The sequence below is a fragment of the Nymphalis io genome, chromosome 28 (genome assembly GCF_905147045.1).
Source record: "Nymphalis io chromosome 28, ilAglIoxx1.1, whole genome shotgun sequence".
In the NCBI taxonomy this organism is placed as follows: domain Eukaryota; kingdom Metazoa; phylum Arthropoda; class Insecta; order Lepidoptera; family Nymphalidae; genus Nymphalis; species Nymphalis io.
In genome coordinates, this window is record NC_065915.1 from 4,833,123 (window position 1) to 4,848,339 (window position 15,217).

At 34.0% G+C, this 15,217-nt stretch overlaps 1 protein-coding gene across 1 annotated transcript in view; it reads left to right on the forward strand.

Moving 5' to 3' along the window:
- Window positions 1–15,217, forward strand: part of LOC126779059 (aromatic-L-amino-acid decarboxylase) — a 32,073-nt gene that overhangs the window by 1,528 nt on the left and 15,328 nt on the right. Inside the window, exons 2-5 of the mRNA XM_050502851.1 lie at window positions 6,046–6,098; window positions 13,925–14,097; window positions 14,531–14,644; window positions 15,018–15,140. Coding sequence (XP_050358808.1) covers window positions 6,071–6,098; window positions 13,925–14,097; window positions 14,531–14,644; window positions 15,018–15,140 — 438 coding nt within the window. The 5' untranslated portion in view covers window positions 6,046–6,070. The remainder of the gene's footprint in view (window positions 1–6,045; window positions 6,099–13,924; window positions 14,098–14,530; window positions 14,645–15,017; window positions 15,141–15,217) is intronic.

Below are 15,217 nucleotides of genomic sequence, written 5' to 3' on the forward strand. Positions count from 1 at the left end.
TTTTTGTTATGAAAATATTGCATTATAATAGAAATAATAATAATGTCCTCCAGACCGATTTCGGCCACGGCGGCCAATCTCAAGAGAGATTAGGCAACTACGCAGGAGATATTATAGTGCACAAGTGTGTGCGCAAACACAGGTTCACTCTCTATTCCCTAACTCTCATAATCCGATGGGATGGCAATCCGACACGACCGGAAAGAGTTCAGGCGCAGGACCAACGGCTTTACGTGCTTTCCGAGGCACGGGAGTTTACACACTTCCAAATTCCAGATAGAAAAACCCAATAACTTTTTATTGGCCCTATCTGGGAATTGAACCCAGGACCTCCGGGTCTGCGGCCTTATATCAGGCCACTAGACCAACGAGGCAGTCATAATAGAAATAACACATGTTATGTTAAAAAGTGGTGAAGGAGGCCGAGACGTGAAGTGCTGACATGGTTGATACAACCATATGTTTTAGTACACATTGGTGTTTACGGATAAATATATATATATATGGGTTATCACTTAATAATGATTCGTGGTAAATCCAACAGGAAACACCGAATATGCATTGAACTGTAACTGTCAGCTGTAATTGCCGGATATTAAACAAACATTTTATTATTTTGATTTCCTCAAACTAAATATTTAACAACGTTTTACACATTTATTTAGGTCTTAGCAATTCATATGTTAAATTCACAAATTTCTAGTTTTTTTTTTAATATTAAACTTTTATATATTTTACATATGATATATACATATACATTAAACAAACAGACTTAAGTGTGACGCGGGCGAAAGCTATTCAAAAAAATATATCAATTCTTTTTAGTGTAATTTTAATTATAAAGATTAGTAATATATGAGTATATTTTGTAAAAAACATCGCCATGATACGATGTTGAGCAAGCATGAAGCAAGTCCCGAGTCTCGACTTGTAAATCCCGGGTCACGAGACTGTTCAATCTGGCAAAAGTCCCGGGACACGACTCGTCTCGGGACTAAATCCTAATTGGCGTCAATAATTTAGATTTCATTGATAGCTACAAACTGCTGATAATTTTTTGTTTATTTATTTATAAAAAGTTCGTTTGTTACGTTTTAATGTATTAACTCAATCGATCATCATGAATTTTTTATTTTAGTTTTTTTAATACAATTTGTATATTTATTCTTTTTTAGCAAAATTATGATTCTGCTATGTATTTTTGATTTAATTATTTTTGAAGACTAAATTGGTATATGTTTTTTTTTATGTTATAAATATTTTTGTATATGTCATAACTTTTTTTCTTCCTTAGATTGAATAAATAAATAAATACAACTTGTTACATACTTAATGAACGTAACAGGGTGTGATAAACAACACCAACCCCTCTACATGCAAAAGGCGAAAAAAAGTTTATTATAAACAAATGGTCCTTCTAATTATCCGGTAACTTATATATAAATAAACAATAAGCCGGTAATACGTACACATACGATTTTTTTACTAAAAATTAAACCGACAAATAATACTTAGTATTATTGAGTTCCGGTTGGAATGGTGGGTGACAACGGCTTAACATCTTAGTTCTCAAGATTAGTTGCGCATGGATGATACAAATGGCGGCTCAAATGTATGCACCTACCTATATATGTGCATATATATACCCTAAATATACGCGTGCTGACTTCACAATTTTTTATCTTAACTAGCAAAATCCAGCAGTACTGCGACATGGCGATTGGTCGAAATATATAAAATAATTATTATTATAAATAGAATGAAACAAAGTCACTATTTGTCCCTGTTTGTATCTCCGCTTACTTCTATACCATGCAACGGGTTTTGTTACTGTTTTCACTAACAGAAAGAGAGAGATAGAATAACAATATACGAGTAAGGTTATTGCATATAATTTGTAAAAAAAATGTACAAACGTGGCTTCATGCAAGACCCTCTGAGTAGTTACCACACGTTCATCAGATATTCTACCGCCAAACAGTAATATTCAGTATTGTTGTGTTCCGGTTTGGAGAGTGTGTGAGCCAGTGTAACTACAGGCACAAAGAACATCTTAGCTCCTAAGGTTGGTGGTGTATTGGCGATGTAAGGAATGGTTGGTATTTCTTATATCGCCAATATCATGGGCAGTGGCTTACTTACAGAATAAAGTAATAATGTGGTGTCCAAAAAACAGTTCATATACCCTTGCAAGGCTAACGTTAGCTAAACCTTAGTAGATGTATCGAAAAACTTATTTATCTAACACACACACACACACACACACAACCCAAACTATTGAGGCTAGCACCGTACAAATTTGAACACGGTATTACATAGTAGGTCTGTACTAAGCAAGGATTTTTGAACATTTAATCCCTACAGATGTGATAAAGGGGATGCAAATTTGTATGAAAATCCTTCATTTTTGAATAAAAGAGCTAAGGAAATTGTTATTTAACAATTCTGAGTTATGACGCGAGTGACCGCGGATACAGCTCTAGAATAAGATTTAATAAGCAGTAATGTTGTAGTTGAGTATATAACTGGCTGGTGATAAAGAAATAAAATTAATTGTCAAAGAGGTGATGTCTGTAATTTACAACATGGTGACAGCGGTTTTGTTAAATATTAATATTTAAAATGTAAGGATTGCACTAAATTTATAAAAGAAACGTGAAAAAAGAATTACTTATTTTCGAGGAAATGTGATTGACTATTATTAGTTAAGTCTATACATGGCTGATGATAAAGAAATAAAGTTAGTTGTCATAGAGGTGATGTCTATAATTTACAACAAGTAGTAATAAATATTTATATTTACCTTCCCGTTCGATATATTGATAATAATCAAAGTTACAAGTTTATATAACCTAAATTGTAAAACGTAAAAATTGTAAAAAAAAATATAAAATCACTATTCATTCCATGACGAAGAGCTTTTTTAAGGTAGCTCACCTTAAAAAAACAAAATTTATCCTAATTCTCAAGATTAAAAAAAAAAATCCGTTGAAAACTCACAGGAAATCTTGGTCAATAATTTCAATGCTAGCCGTTCTTAGCTAAAATAACATTATTTAAATAATAATAATTAATAATTACAATACATAAAAAGTCTTCTAGGTTGATATGTATTTTGTAATGTATATAATGAGTGGACAAACAAATACTGTTTTAAATTAAAATTGAATTGAAAAATTAAAACGAGTTTTTTTTGAGGAAGTTAATATGTCCGAAAAAAATGCATAAGCGTCAAAAATACATTCTAAATTGTCAAACTATGGTAACACTCAATCATTAGTATTTTTTTTAAGCCATAATTAATTTGCGTTGTATTTTGAAATATGTTATAAATTTTTGACTTGTCCATCACTCAAAATAGAGATATAATAATTCGACGTTATCATTAATAAAGATAAATTAAAATATAAATAAGTCGAGATTTTTTTTGACAATTAACTGGCAACTTATATTCAATTGAAAAAAGAAGAACATATTGAATAAAAGCGATTCCAGCGTTCCATTTTCGAATTCAGTGAGAATGAAATAGTTTAAGATAAATACATAGCTGGGAACGTTTATTTTTTAAATTGTCTTCCTGCGATACATCATAATCTGTCTCCCGTGGTATTGTCTTTACTTTAGACGTCTCTTATTAACTTTTATAATATTTGCTTTACATGAGAAACAATTTCACAGATCATCTAGAAGCTTCACAGAGAATATACAGTATTGTACACCACAAAGATTAAAAAATTACATAATACATCTAATTAGAATATAATTATGGCGGACTTATTGCTATATAGCGAAGTTTTCCAGGCAAAAAATTCTGATTAGTTAACCGTAACAGCCTGTGAATGTCCCACTGCTGGGCTAAAGGCCTCCTCTCCTCTTTTTTTTTTTTTGAGGAGAAGGTTTGGAGCTTATTCCACCACGCTGCTCCAGTGCGGGTTGGTGGAATACACATGTGGCAGAATTTTAGTGAAATTAGACACATGCAGGTTTCCTCACGATGTTTTCCTTCACCGTTAAGCACGAGATGAATTATAATCACAAATTAAGCACATGAAAATTCAGTGGTGCTTGCCCGGGTTTGAACCCACAATCATCGGTTAAGATTCACGCGTTCTTACCACTGGGCCATCTCGGCTCTGATTAGTTAGAATGCAATGAAAGTGAATTTGCTTATTACGTTTACACGTCTTAACTACTCAATTGATCACGTAAGTCTGCATACACGTTGACAGGGGAAGAGAAAACGTCATACCTAGGGTACTGTCGCCTTCCCTTAAACATGGCCGAAGCGACGGCCAGGAACTAGTGTATAATAAATGTGAAAGAACTCTGTTAAATTGGGAAGAAGATTGAGCTCTAAAGAAGGCGATAGGCTACTTTTAATACCTAGCAACACTACCCCCAAAGTGAAGCCACAGGTGAGAAGTGTTATATAAATTGTAGTTTGAGGGAGTCCACAAACAATAAAAAGAATTAAGACATATTAATATTTTTTACAACAGTGTCTGTTTGAGTTTAAAGTGTGTGTGCGCGTTCCTATCGATTTGATTTGTTGTTTTTCGATCAGGATTTGAAATAAATTTTAATTAATATATTTATATTGTTAATTCATTGGCGGAAAGACCATTTTCTAGTCGGTTTCTTATTGGTGGAATCTACATTTGAAACCGGTGGTTTCCTTTTAATATGGAGATTATACAGAAGTGCTTGTTAAGGGCCTACTTTAAAATGATGTTTTCAAGATATGATAATTATAATGATAACATAATGAATACATTATGCTAATATTTAATCAAGTTTCTGGATAAGATCTTAATGAGTATGGTTACAGCAGTTATTTTACAATAAATAAATTATAAAGTATAAGGTGTCGAATATAAAAAAAAACAGACGATTTTTTCAAGGTCGCACTTTAGTGTAACATGTAACGTGTAACGTGTTAATGAAAAATGGAGAAAGAGAAGAAAGATAGAGTGGAAGAGAGAAGAGATGAAATGTCTTCTTAAATATGATTTATTAATCATATATTGGACCAACAATATTTTGTAGTAAAACGTTGAATTTCGGTTGCACCATTATTGATACACACACAAACAGTCTAATAATCCCTTAAGCCAAAGAAGCCCTGCAAGTGTACTGCCGTGCGCTGAATTAGTATTGATTGTGGACGAGGGGGCGATAAATTACGAAATAACTATACATAGGCTACAGGTATTATATAATACAATAGTATTTAAACAATTAAATATATAAGATATCAATGAATATAATTGGAAAATTTCAACGCGCCAAGTTTTATATGACATATTTAGCGTCCAGAAGTGAAACTGATTTTATATTAAAGTATTTTTAAAAATAGAACGACCAAATCATATAAATTGATGTGAATTTCTTACTCAATTACTCTTAATGATTTAAATAACGCAATATGTTCAACATTCAACAAATTACAAGTTGCGCCAATAATTAATTAATTACTTTATCTTTCTGTCCACTAACAAAATGGCGGATTTAAATTAGCGCACTTCTTTTTTTTCAACGACGTATGGATCAAGGAATCTCCTAACTATACCTGCGATAATTTTGGTGAAAACTTGTAGTAATGGTGTTGATGGTGTTTGATATTCGGTAGTATTGAACTGTAATACTTTTAGATTAAAACTACCGAACCTTGTCAACCACCTTTACCAAGCCTTGTTAAGTATTTACAGAAAGAAATAACTAAAGCGCGATTTAAAAGACAACTGGCGCCATCTATTAACGAAAAAGGAAATTTAACGAACTTTCGATATAATGTGATTTAGTCTTGAACAAATGCTGCAAAAACATTCATAAATTCATAAAATTTTCGTTTAAGATTTACCTATTTCAACCACAAAGCCATATGCACTTTCTATATAAGATGCTACTTATGTAGATGAAAAACCTAGATTCCACGAGTAGATATTATGAAGATACTAATATTATATTTTATTATATATCGTTTATAACATATTGTTTCAAAGACATACATATATCGGATATGTACATATTTTTTTCTTGTTCCAGAAAAAAGTTAGAAGAATACAACATCATGGATCACACAGAATTCCGTGTTAAAGGTGAGTCAACTTTGTATATTAACACACATATATACACGCTCCTGTGTATGACACACACACAGTGTGTGTGATAGAATATTTTGTAAAAGTTAAAACATTTTTATATATTAACAAATTAAAATATCAGATAACGACCTTATTTATAAACGTAGCTTAGCAACTTTTGTTAAACATTGATTTATCTCTTTCTGTCATTATTGTTTTGACATTTGAAAGAAGAAGACACATTGTTTAACAGATCACCCGCTAAAAAAACATACGTAAGGCCGTAAATAATTAAAGTAATTACTTATAAATGTTGCTTAGCGACTGTTTACTTAAACACTGATCTCTCCCTTTCTGTCATTATTGATTTGACATTCGAAAAAAGAAGACAGCATTGTTCAACTCATCACATACTAAACAATGTTTATATAATAATAATATCCTGGGACATTATTCACACACGCCCATCTGATCCCAAACTAATCAGAGCTTGTACTATGAAAACCAGACAACTGATATACTATATAGACTACTTTTCTTTTGTAAATACATATTTATAAAGATAATTACACACAGACTCAGGACAAACAGACATGTTCATCCGGTCTTCAGTCAGAGCCGAATGAAGAGGCTTGGTAGCAAAAAAGAATTGGAGTCTAATGACTTGAACCCTGTTCATTACTATTACGCGTTTTGTTAAATTAAACCACACTTTACTTGATGAGAAGTTTGAAATTAGCTTTGACACTATTATTTTTATTATTATTTCTTTTCGTTATTTTTTTCTTCTCTGGCGTTTATAAACGGTATTTTAGCGCAAAATATTCTGCCAATGTCACGTATAAAATAGATGACACTTATGAGATTAATCGATAATTAATTTAAATTTTTGAATCGTTTCATGATGATGAGTGAAAACTATGTAATTCTACAGTATATATATTATTTTTTAAATGTGCAATATCAGAGTACAACTTCTGACATCTATCATATATTTGTTTAAAAACTCCGTAAGTTAGAATGTTTTTTTTACGCACTGCACTTGGAGTGTCCATTGGTTTATTTTTTTTAATTGGAGATACGTCAAGTGTCAGACTATCAATGCCTAAGTATATAATAATACATAAATAACAGCATATCAACCTTGGGCCCATAAATAAAACATTTATATTCAGGCGACGTACAAATAAAGCAGTTTTATGAACTTGCAAGATAATTATTTAAATACTAATATTAGTGAGATTAATAATTGCTTGCTTTAATTAATTTATCAATGTCAAACGTCTATTAGCTGGTACTAGATACCTTTATGTATAACGGTTTACATACATACCTTTAGATAATTAGCAATTGCAGAACTTTGTGCAGTCCATGATTATCATTCTCTTGACATCCACGTCATAAGCCGATGGCCAGTCTCACAGGAGGCGTCCATAGGACGCACGTATTCTAAGCCCTTGAGTTCGCTCCTAACATCCGGCTTTAATATCATTACTGGTGACGCTATCAAAACCAATGTGACCAACAGCTAGAATTAGTTCAAACAAAAAAATCTATTATTCTACCACCAAATCGAACGGTACTAATAGGTAAACCTACCATCATATGATTTGTTTGCCTGCCCACCTTACATAAATAGTTTTTTACATTTCACTTTTAAGAAAGCTACTAAATATGCTTTCTCAACTTTTTTCATATAAAAAATTATAATAATCTATATATGTCACAAGAAATTCAGTATGTACAATTTTCTTTTTAATTTAAATAAATGTATATATAACGCGAGCAATGCAATTGAGCTGTAGTGTTATTTAACTCAACTTCTAATCTCAACTTTAGGCCTCCGGTGCAAAATATGCAGCATTTTCATCTTGCGTAGCAACACACAGCACGGTATAGTGCCTGTTTTATTATCAATCTCGTTTGCTATCAATTGATGGATGATGTTAAATAATGTTACAAAACTCTTTTTTTTTTTATAGCACTCAAGCTTCGTCAATGTCTACCAAACAAAAAAGATAATCGGTTGACAAGCAGGCAGTCAACTGTGTTGTCTTTGCATATTTATACAAAAATTTTATTTAGAAATTACATTTAAAGTTATATTAAAAAAAAAAAAACCTGTAGACTTCAAATATGTCTTATATCGAAGAGAACTGTTATTTGAAATACAGATATTTATTTTTCTGGTTTAATACATGTTTTTTTACTTTTTTTAGACTAAGTTTTTATATTGTAATCTATTGTTTGACTGCCTCGTTGGTCTAGAGGTTTGATGTAAGGCCACAGACCTGGAGGTCCTGGGTACAATTCCCAGGTCGGGTAAATAAAAAGTTATTGGGTTTTTCTTGGAGTTTGGAATTTGGAAGTGTGTACACTCCCGTGCCTCGGAAAGCACGTAAAGCCGCGTAGTTGGCTAATCTCTCTTGAGATTGGCCGCCGTGGCCGAAACCTATCTGGAGGACATTATTATTATACAATTATAAATTTAATATACCTCGACAGATTTTGATAAAACATCAATCTGATTTATTTTGAATAGAAACTACAAAGAAAATAATATGTACTTTTTATTATGTATTACAAAGTTAAATTTCATTATATCAAGTGAATTTATACTCGTAATCAACTTTGTATTGAAATAACTTATTATTTACAAATTAATTTATAAAAAAATAACATATAAATATATTAGAAATAGGCTAACATTAATAACAAATACAGCAGCTCATTTCACGAGACAAATAGTTTTTTTTTATCACAATACATAAATGATTCTAACAAGTAAATTCAATATTGTTTCGAAGCAAATAAAGATTTGTATTGAATCTCATAAACGCAAATAAACACCCTCCATAAAAAGGCTTAGGGGATGAAGTAAACGATTGAACATACGGGATAGCAATACAAGCCATATTAACTTATAAATTGTTTTGTATTCTATAAAGTATCAATGTAGTCACTTCGTTCGGACAAAATGTCTTTAGTATTTTTATTTATTCGTATTCAGACTCGGAATTAGTGATCCAAGGCCCCTAGGCACTTTGAAATTTGAGGCCCTCCATTTCGAATTTTGATTTAAATAGAGTCGAGATGGCCTAGTGGTTAGAACGCGTGAATCTTAACCGATGATCGTGGGTTCAAACCTGGGCAAGCACCACTGAATTTTCATGTGCTTATTTGTGTTTATAATTCATTTCGTGCTTGACGGTGAAGGAAAACATCGTGAGGAAACCTGCATGTATCTAATTTCATTGAAATTCTGCCACATGTGTATTCCACCAACCCGCATTAGAGCAGCGTGGTTTAAAAAGCTCTAAACCTTCTCCTCAAAAAGGGAGAGGAGGCTTTAGCCCAGCAGTGGGACATTAACAGGCTGTTACTGTTACTGTTTTAATGTATATTAAGGAAACACGGTATGGGTACTTTATTATTTATATATAGCATTAAAATAAAAACTTAATGATGCTAGAGATTCAATAGAAGAGATTTTGTATGGTGGTAGAGATTTGTGCGAGCTCGTCTGGGTAGGTACCACCCACTCATCAGATATTCTACCGCAAAACAGCAGTACTTCTTAAAATGCCAATGTCTATGGGCGTTAGTGACCACTTACCATCAGGTGGCCCATTTGCTCGTCCGCCTAACTATTCTGTAAAAAAAGAGAAGAAACATACATATATATATATACATACATAGACGGGTTGTCTATCGTCTTTTTGTTGATCAAATAAAAATACTTTTTATTTAATTTAAAATGAATTCTTTTAAAAGTAATTAAAATTTAAATCAATAGACTTTTTTCAGGTTCTATGTCCGTTCTTTGTGATTTACCAAGATCGCATTCTGCATTATTCCATTCGTTTGTAAGTCTACAATTAGATTTGTAGAGTACCAGTTGATTGAATTTGCCATAGACTTATAAACATTTTATTTATAGACAAGACATGAAATAATGATTATGAATTTCAATGACTTAATTTCAATCACGTAATCAAATTTAGTATTTAATTACAAATAACTTTGCGCCTGGCAATCTGTTTTTTTGCTGGAAGCATAGTTTTCTTTATAAAATAGGTAGGCGTTCGCTTAAATGGGCTACCACTGGCCATAGATATGGGTGCTGTAAGAAATATTAAGGATCCCTTACATCGCCAATGTGCTATCAACATTGGTAAATAAGATTTTATTTTCCTTGTGCTCGTGGTTACACTAGCTCACTCACCCTTCAAACTGGAATACAACAGATACTAATACTGGTGTTTTGGGATAGAATTTCAAACCGGAATACAACAAAACAAACGTTTTGGGATAGAATATCTGATGAGTAAATGGTACCTACCCAGACGAGCTTGCAGTAAGACCTACCACCAAGATCCCGTCTCAACTTCATTCCTTTTGAACATCGTTTTTATATTAAGTGTGAGTGAGCACTCACACCTCAAGCCGACCAACAAAGTACTAAGTATTGTTATTTGGTGGTAGAATATCTAATGGGCGGTAAACTACCCAGACAGGACCTGCACGAAGTCCTACCAAGATTGAAAGCTCGATCTATTTTAGAGATAATGGGAATTACATGAAGATTTTCTCGTTCAAGAATCCGTGCAAGCTCATGTACTCGTAGATAAATAAACAGTGTAGTATAGAAAGTTGACTTCTAGAATATCTCGCAACAACGATGACATGACAGCAATCAAAATATGTATTTAATTTTAAGTTAATATTAAAATTAAAAATAAATAAATTTCAAAAATAGCATGTAAGAGAATTCATGTAATTTATTTAATTTGGTAACACTAAAACATAAATGAAAACAGAACAAAATAGAATTGTTAATATTCCAACAAAATTAAATAATTATTATATATTTAGCATCTAGAAGTTGAAATGATTTTTATAAAAACCTCGAATTGATATTTTAAAAATAGAACATCAAATCATATAAATTAATATAAATTACTCTTAAAAATTCAAAGAACAAATTTGAACACATTCAACGAATCACAAGTCGCGCGAATAATTAATTAAATACTTTACGTTTCTGTCCACTAACAAAATGGCGGTCTTAAATTAGCGCGCGTTTTTTTTTGACAATACTGTTATATAGATAAAGAAACTTTCTAACTATATTTAATATATAAAGAATATATTACGAATAAGGTATATTAGTTTTTCTCTCTCATCGATTTACTACCGTTAAACATCAATGTACTGTCTTGATATGACTTAAACAGTGAGCGAGTCTACCGTAGTTACCAACTTTGATTTCATGCTTAGCGTATTAAATAGAAAAAATGAGTATGTATTTCTAACAGTATCAATGTCTATGGCGGACGTACCACTCACCAGCAATGGTATTTACCATTTATCGTTCAAAAATCCTTCGCTTCAAAATACTTGTACCACCTTTCTTATTTGTATACGGTTAAAGAAATAGCGATGTATTTGGCTTTGCAAGCTTTTCGGTGCAGGGCGTTATGTATCTTTATTGTAATAAAATATTTTAATGTTTCTTTTTTCACGGAGATGACACATATGACATGGGATCTTTCGGGTTCAAAGCGTTTAATAATAACGAGAATAAACTATGTAATATTACAGTAAGGTATCTACGCGTGCGTCTACAGGACAGTAGAGCTTATAGTATGATTATTAAAGGGACGTACTCCTTGATGAGGTCAGTAGAAAAATTCCTTCTCTTTATCCATTTCTTCAACAGGTCTATCAGTTCCCTTCGAAGCTCTTCTTCGAGAATTCCCTAATACTTTCCCAAGTTGGTGCACAGCAGGGGCATCCGCTTGGACCACTTACTTTCAGCCTTGCAATCCATAAGGCAATCTTGTCCTTAAAATCTCTTCTTAATATATGGTACCTAGATGATGGCACTATTGGGGGAAAGCCAGAAGACGTGAGGCAAGATATCCTTACTTTGATTCCCCTCTTTAAAGACTTAGGGTTAGAGATTAACTCGGATAAGTGCGAGTTTTTTCAATGTGGAGCCGGCCCCTTTAATAAATTCTCCCTTTTCTCTTCCATTCTACCTGGCCTCAAGGAGCTGTCTCGTGAAACCTTTAATCTTCTGGGTTCACCCATTTTTCCAGAGGCTGTTTCCGAAGCTATTGAAGTCGGGAGACGTCTTCTTATACTTGCTCAGAACCGTCTCACTGGGATCTCTGCGCATGTAGCCTTGGTTCTGTTGAGAATGTGTTTTGCGGTACCAAAGATTACCTATCTTTTAAGGACGTCTCCTGTCTGGTTGTTCCCTCAAGATATATCTTCCTTTGATAGCTCCTTAAAGTGTACGGTGGAAAGTATTTTGAATGTGTCATTGAATGAAACCCAGTGGAGCCAAGCTTCTTTGCCTGTACGGTCTGGGGGTCTAGGTGTGCGACGAGTGAGGGATGTGTGTCTGCCTGCCTTTCTCGCATCGGCGCATGGGGTTGTTAGTTTGGTCTCTAAAATTTTATCGTCCGATGGAGGCAGGACTATTATACCTTTTTCCTGCTGAGGGAGTAGCGAAGTGGGAGACGCTCTTCCCGAATGCACCCCTTCCTAGATTTCCAGAAAGGCAGCGTTCTTGGGACGATGTGGGGTACAAGTCTGAGCACGACCGACTTGTCAGTGCGGCTGGGGGAGCGGATTTGGCCAGACTCAGAGCGGTGTCGAGGGCGGAGTCTGGAGCTTGGTTGCAGGCTTTGCCTTCCCCCTACTTTGGGACTCTTCTGGTCAGTGACTCTTTGCGTGTGGCTGTGGATCTCCGCCTTGGCTGCGGTGTTTGTCAACCACACCGATGCATCTGCGGATCCATGGTGGGTGCCAACGGTCATCACGCATTGAGTTGCGGACGATGCTCGGGGAGATTTCCCCGACACCACGCTCTAAACGACATTGTCCGGAGGGCCTTGGTTTCGGTGAATGTCCCATGCGTCCTGAAACCACCAGGTCTCAGTCGCTCCGATGGCAAGAGACCGGATGGCTTGACACTGGTCCTATGGCAAAGGGGAAGAAGTTTGATATGGGATGCTACCTGTGTCAATACCTTCGCGGCCTCTCACCTGGCCCACACAACACGGACGGCTGGGGCGGCTGCGTGAGAGAGCAGCAGCAGCGAGGAAACGGGAGAAGTATCCCCCTTATTTAAAAATTATTTATTTGTGCTACTAGCGGTTGAGACGTCGGGATGTTGGGGGTCGGATGCCCTCAGTTTAATAAGGGAAATTGGCTGTCGCCTTAGAGAGAGGGGATTTGACAGTCGCTCCGGGTCACACTTGGCACAAAGGTTGTCCATTGCCATACAACGCGGAAATGCGGCCTGCATTATGGGCAGCTTTGCGTCGGGTGGGAATCGGGAGGGACTATTTTAAAATTTGACTAAAATAATAAAAATTAATAATGTAAATTTAAATCAAATCCTATGTAATGATCATGATTTCTGTAATATAAAAGAAAAGTAATGTTGTAATCAGATACACAATTAGAATTATCATTGTAATATTGACAATATTTTGTAAATTACTAATATAAAGTATATTTATCATATAGAAGTGAAACTTATTTTATAAAAATTCGAATTGAGAAAATATACGAATTGTACACTAAACCACGAAATTGATGTAAATTACTCACTAAATTTACACTTAAAAATCATAATAACACATTTGAACACATCCAACAAAAGTCGCGCTAATGATTCAATTACTTTACCTTTCTGTCCATCAACAAAATGGCGGTTTTAAATTAGCGTGCGTCTTTTTAAAAATACAGTTGTAGTAGCCAAGGAATCTTCTACCTATATATTAAAGGTAAGCGTGTTCTATATTCAAAATATTTTGTTGCAGCAAAAGAAATGGTTGATTACATAGCAGATTATCTCGAGAACATCAGAGATCACCGCGTATATCCTGGAGTCCAGCCAGGGTATCTCCACAAGCGGCTGCCCTCTGAAGCACCGCAGCTGCCTGAAAAGTGGGACGATATATTTAAGGATGTGGAGGATCATATTATGCCTGGGGTAATACGCATAAATTATATGTGGTGTATACAACTGTTGTGGTTATTATATTTATTATTACTATTGCGATTCAAACGGAATTTGCTGCTAGCATTCTTGCCACCATTCCACGCGGTCACGATTTGTACAGTAACTATTTTTAATTGTTATCTGTTTTTATTAAAAGCTTTAATGTAAATTATATTTATCTATTAAATCTATCTTTAAAACTGTTGTGCGTGCTCATTGATTGTCAAAATTTTAGCATAGGTTCGGAAGGAAATACTTCGAACTTGAGAAAAAATGCCTGAAAGCTCCACAGGATTATATATCTATGTATCTTCTGAATATTTCAACTAGAACGGTTTTTGTCTGCTCTCTTACTATTAATTTAAAAAAAAAACGTTTGACACTCGTTATTACACTAATTATTAATAAGCATTTCTTTTATCAGATCGTTCACTGGCAAAGTCCTCACATGCACGCTTACTTCCCAGCGCTGACGTCCTACCCCTCTATAATGGGAGAAATGTTATCAAGTGCGTTAAATGTTCTGTGTTTTACTTGGGTAAGTTAAATTTAATTTTATTTTTTTTTATTTGGTGAGTGATATTTAATTTTTTTATTTTTTTATTTGGTAATCATTCTTTTCTTTTTTTTATTGCATACGAGGCGGACGAGCATATGCTTGCCGACGCCAACGCCCTTAGACATTGGCATTGTAAGAAATGATAACCATCGCTTACATATCATATGGGTTAATCATTATGTCCAATTGTTCAACTATGAATAAAAAACACTATACTATTGTCTTTAAGAATGTGTACACTTGTTGCAAAAAAAAAAAAAAAAATATATATTGTCAATGATAAGTCTTTATTACTATTATTATCTTTATCTACAATTTTATTATGTGATGTTATTTTGTACATCAAACCTAGGCGTCATCTCCGGCTGGGACTGAACTGGAGACCATCGCTATGAACTGGCTTGGCAAACTACTGGGTCTTCCTGAGTGTTTCTTGAATGAGAAGAACGATAGTCCGGGAGGAGGAGTGATTCAAGTAAGTTTTGATGAAAATGATAATCACTGTACAAGCCTGTAAATATCCCACTGCTGGGATAAGGGTTCCTCTCCTTT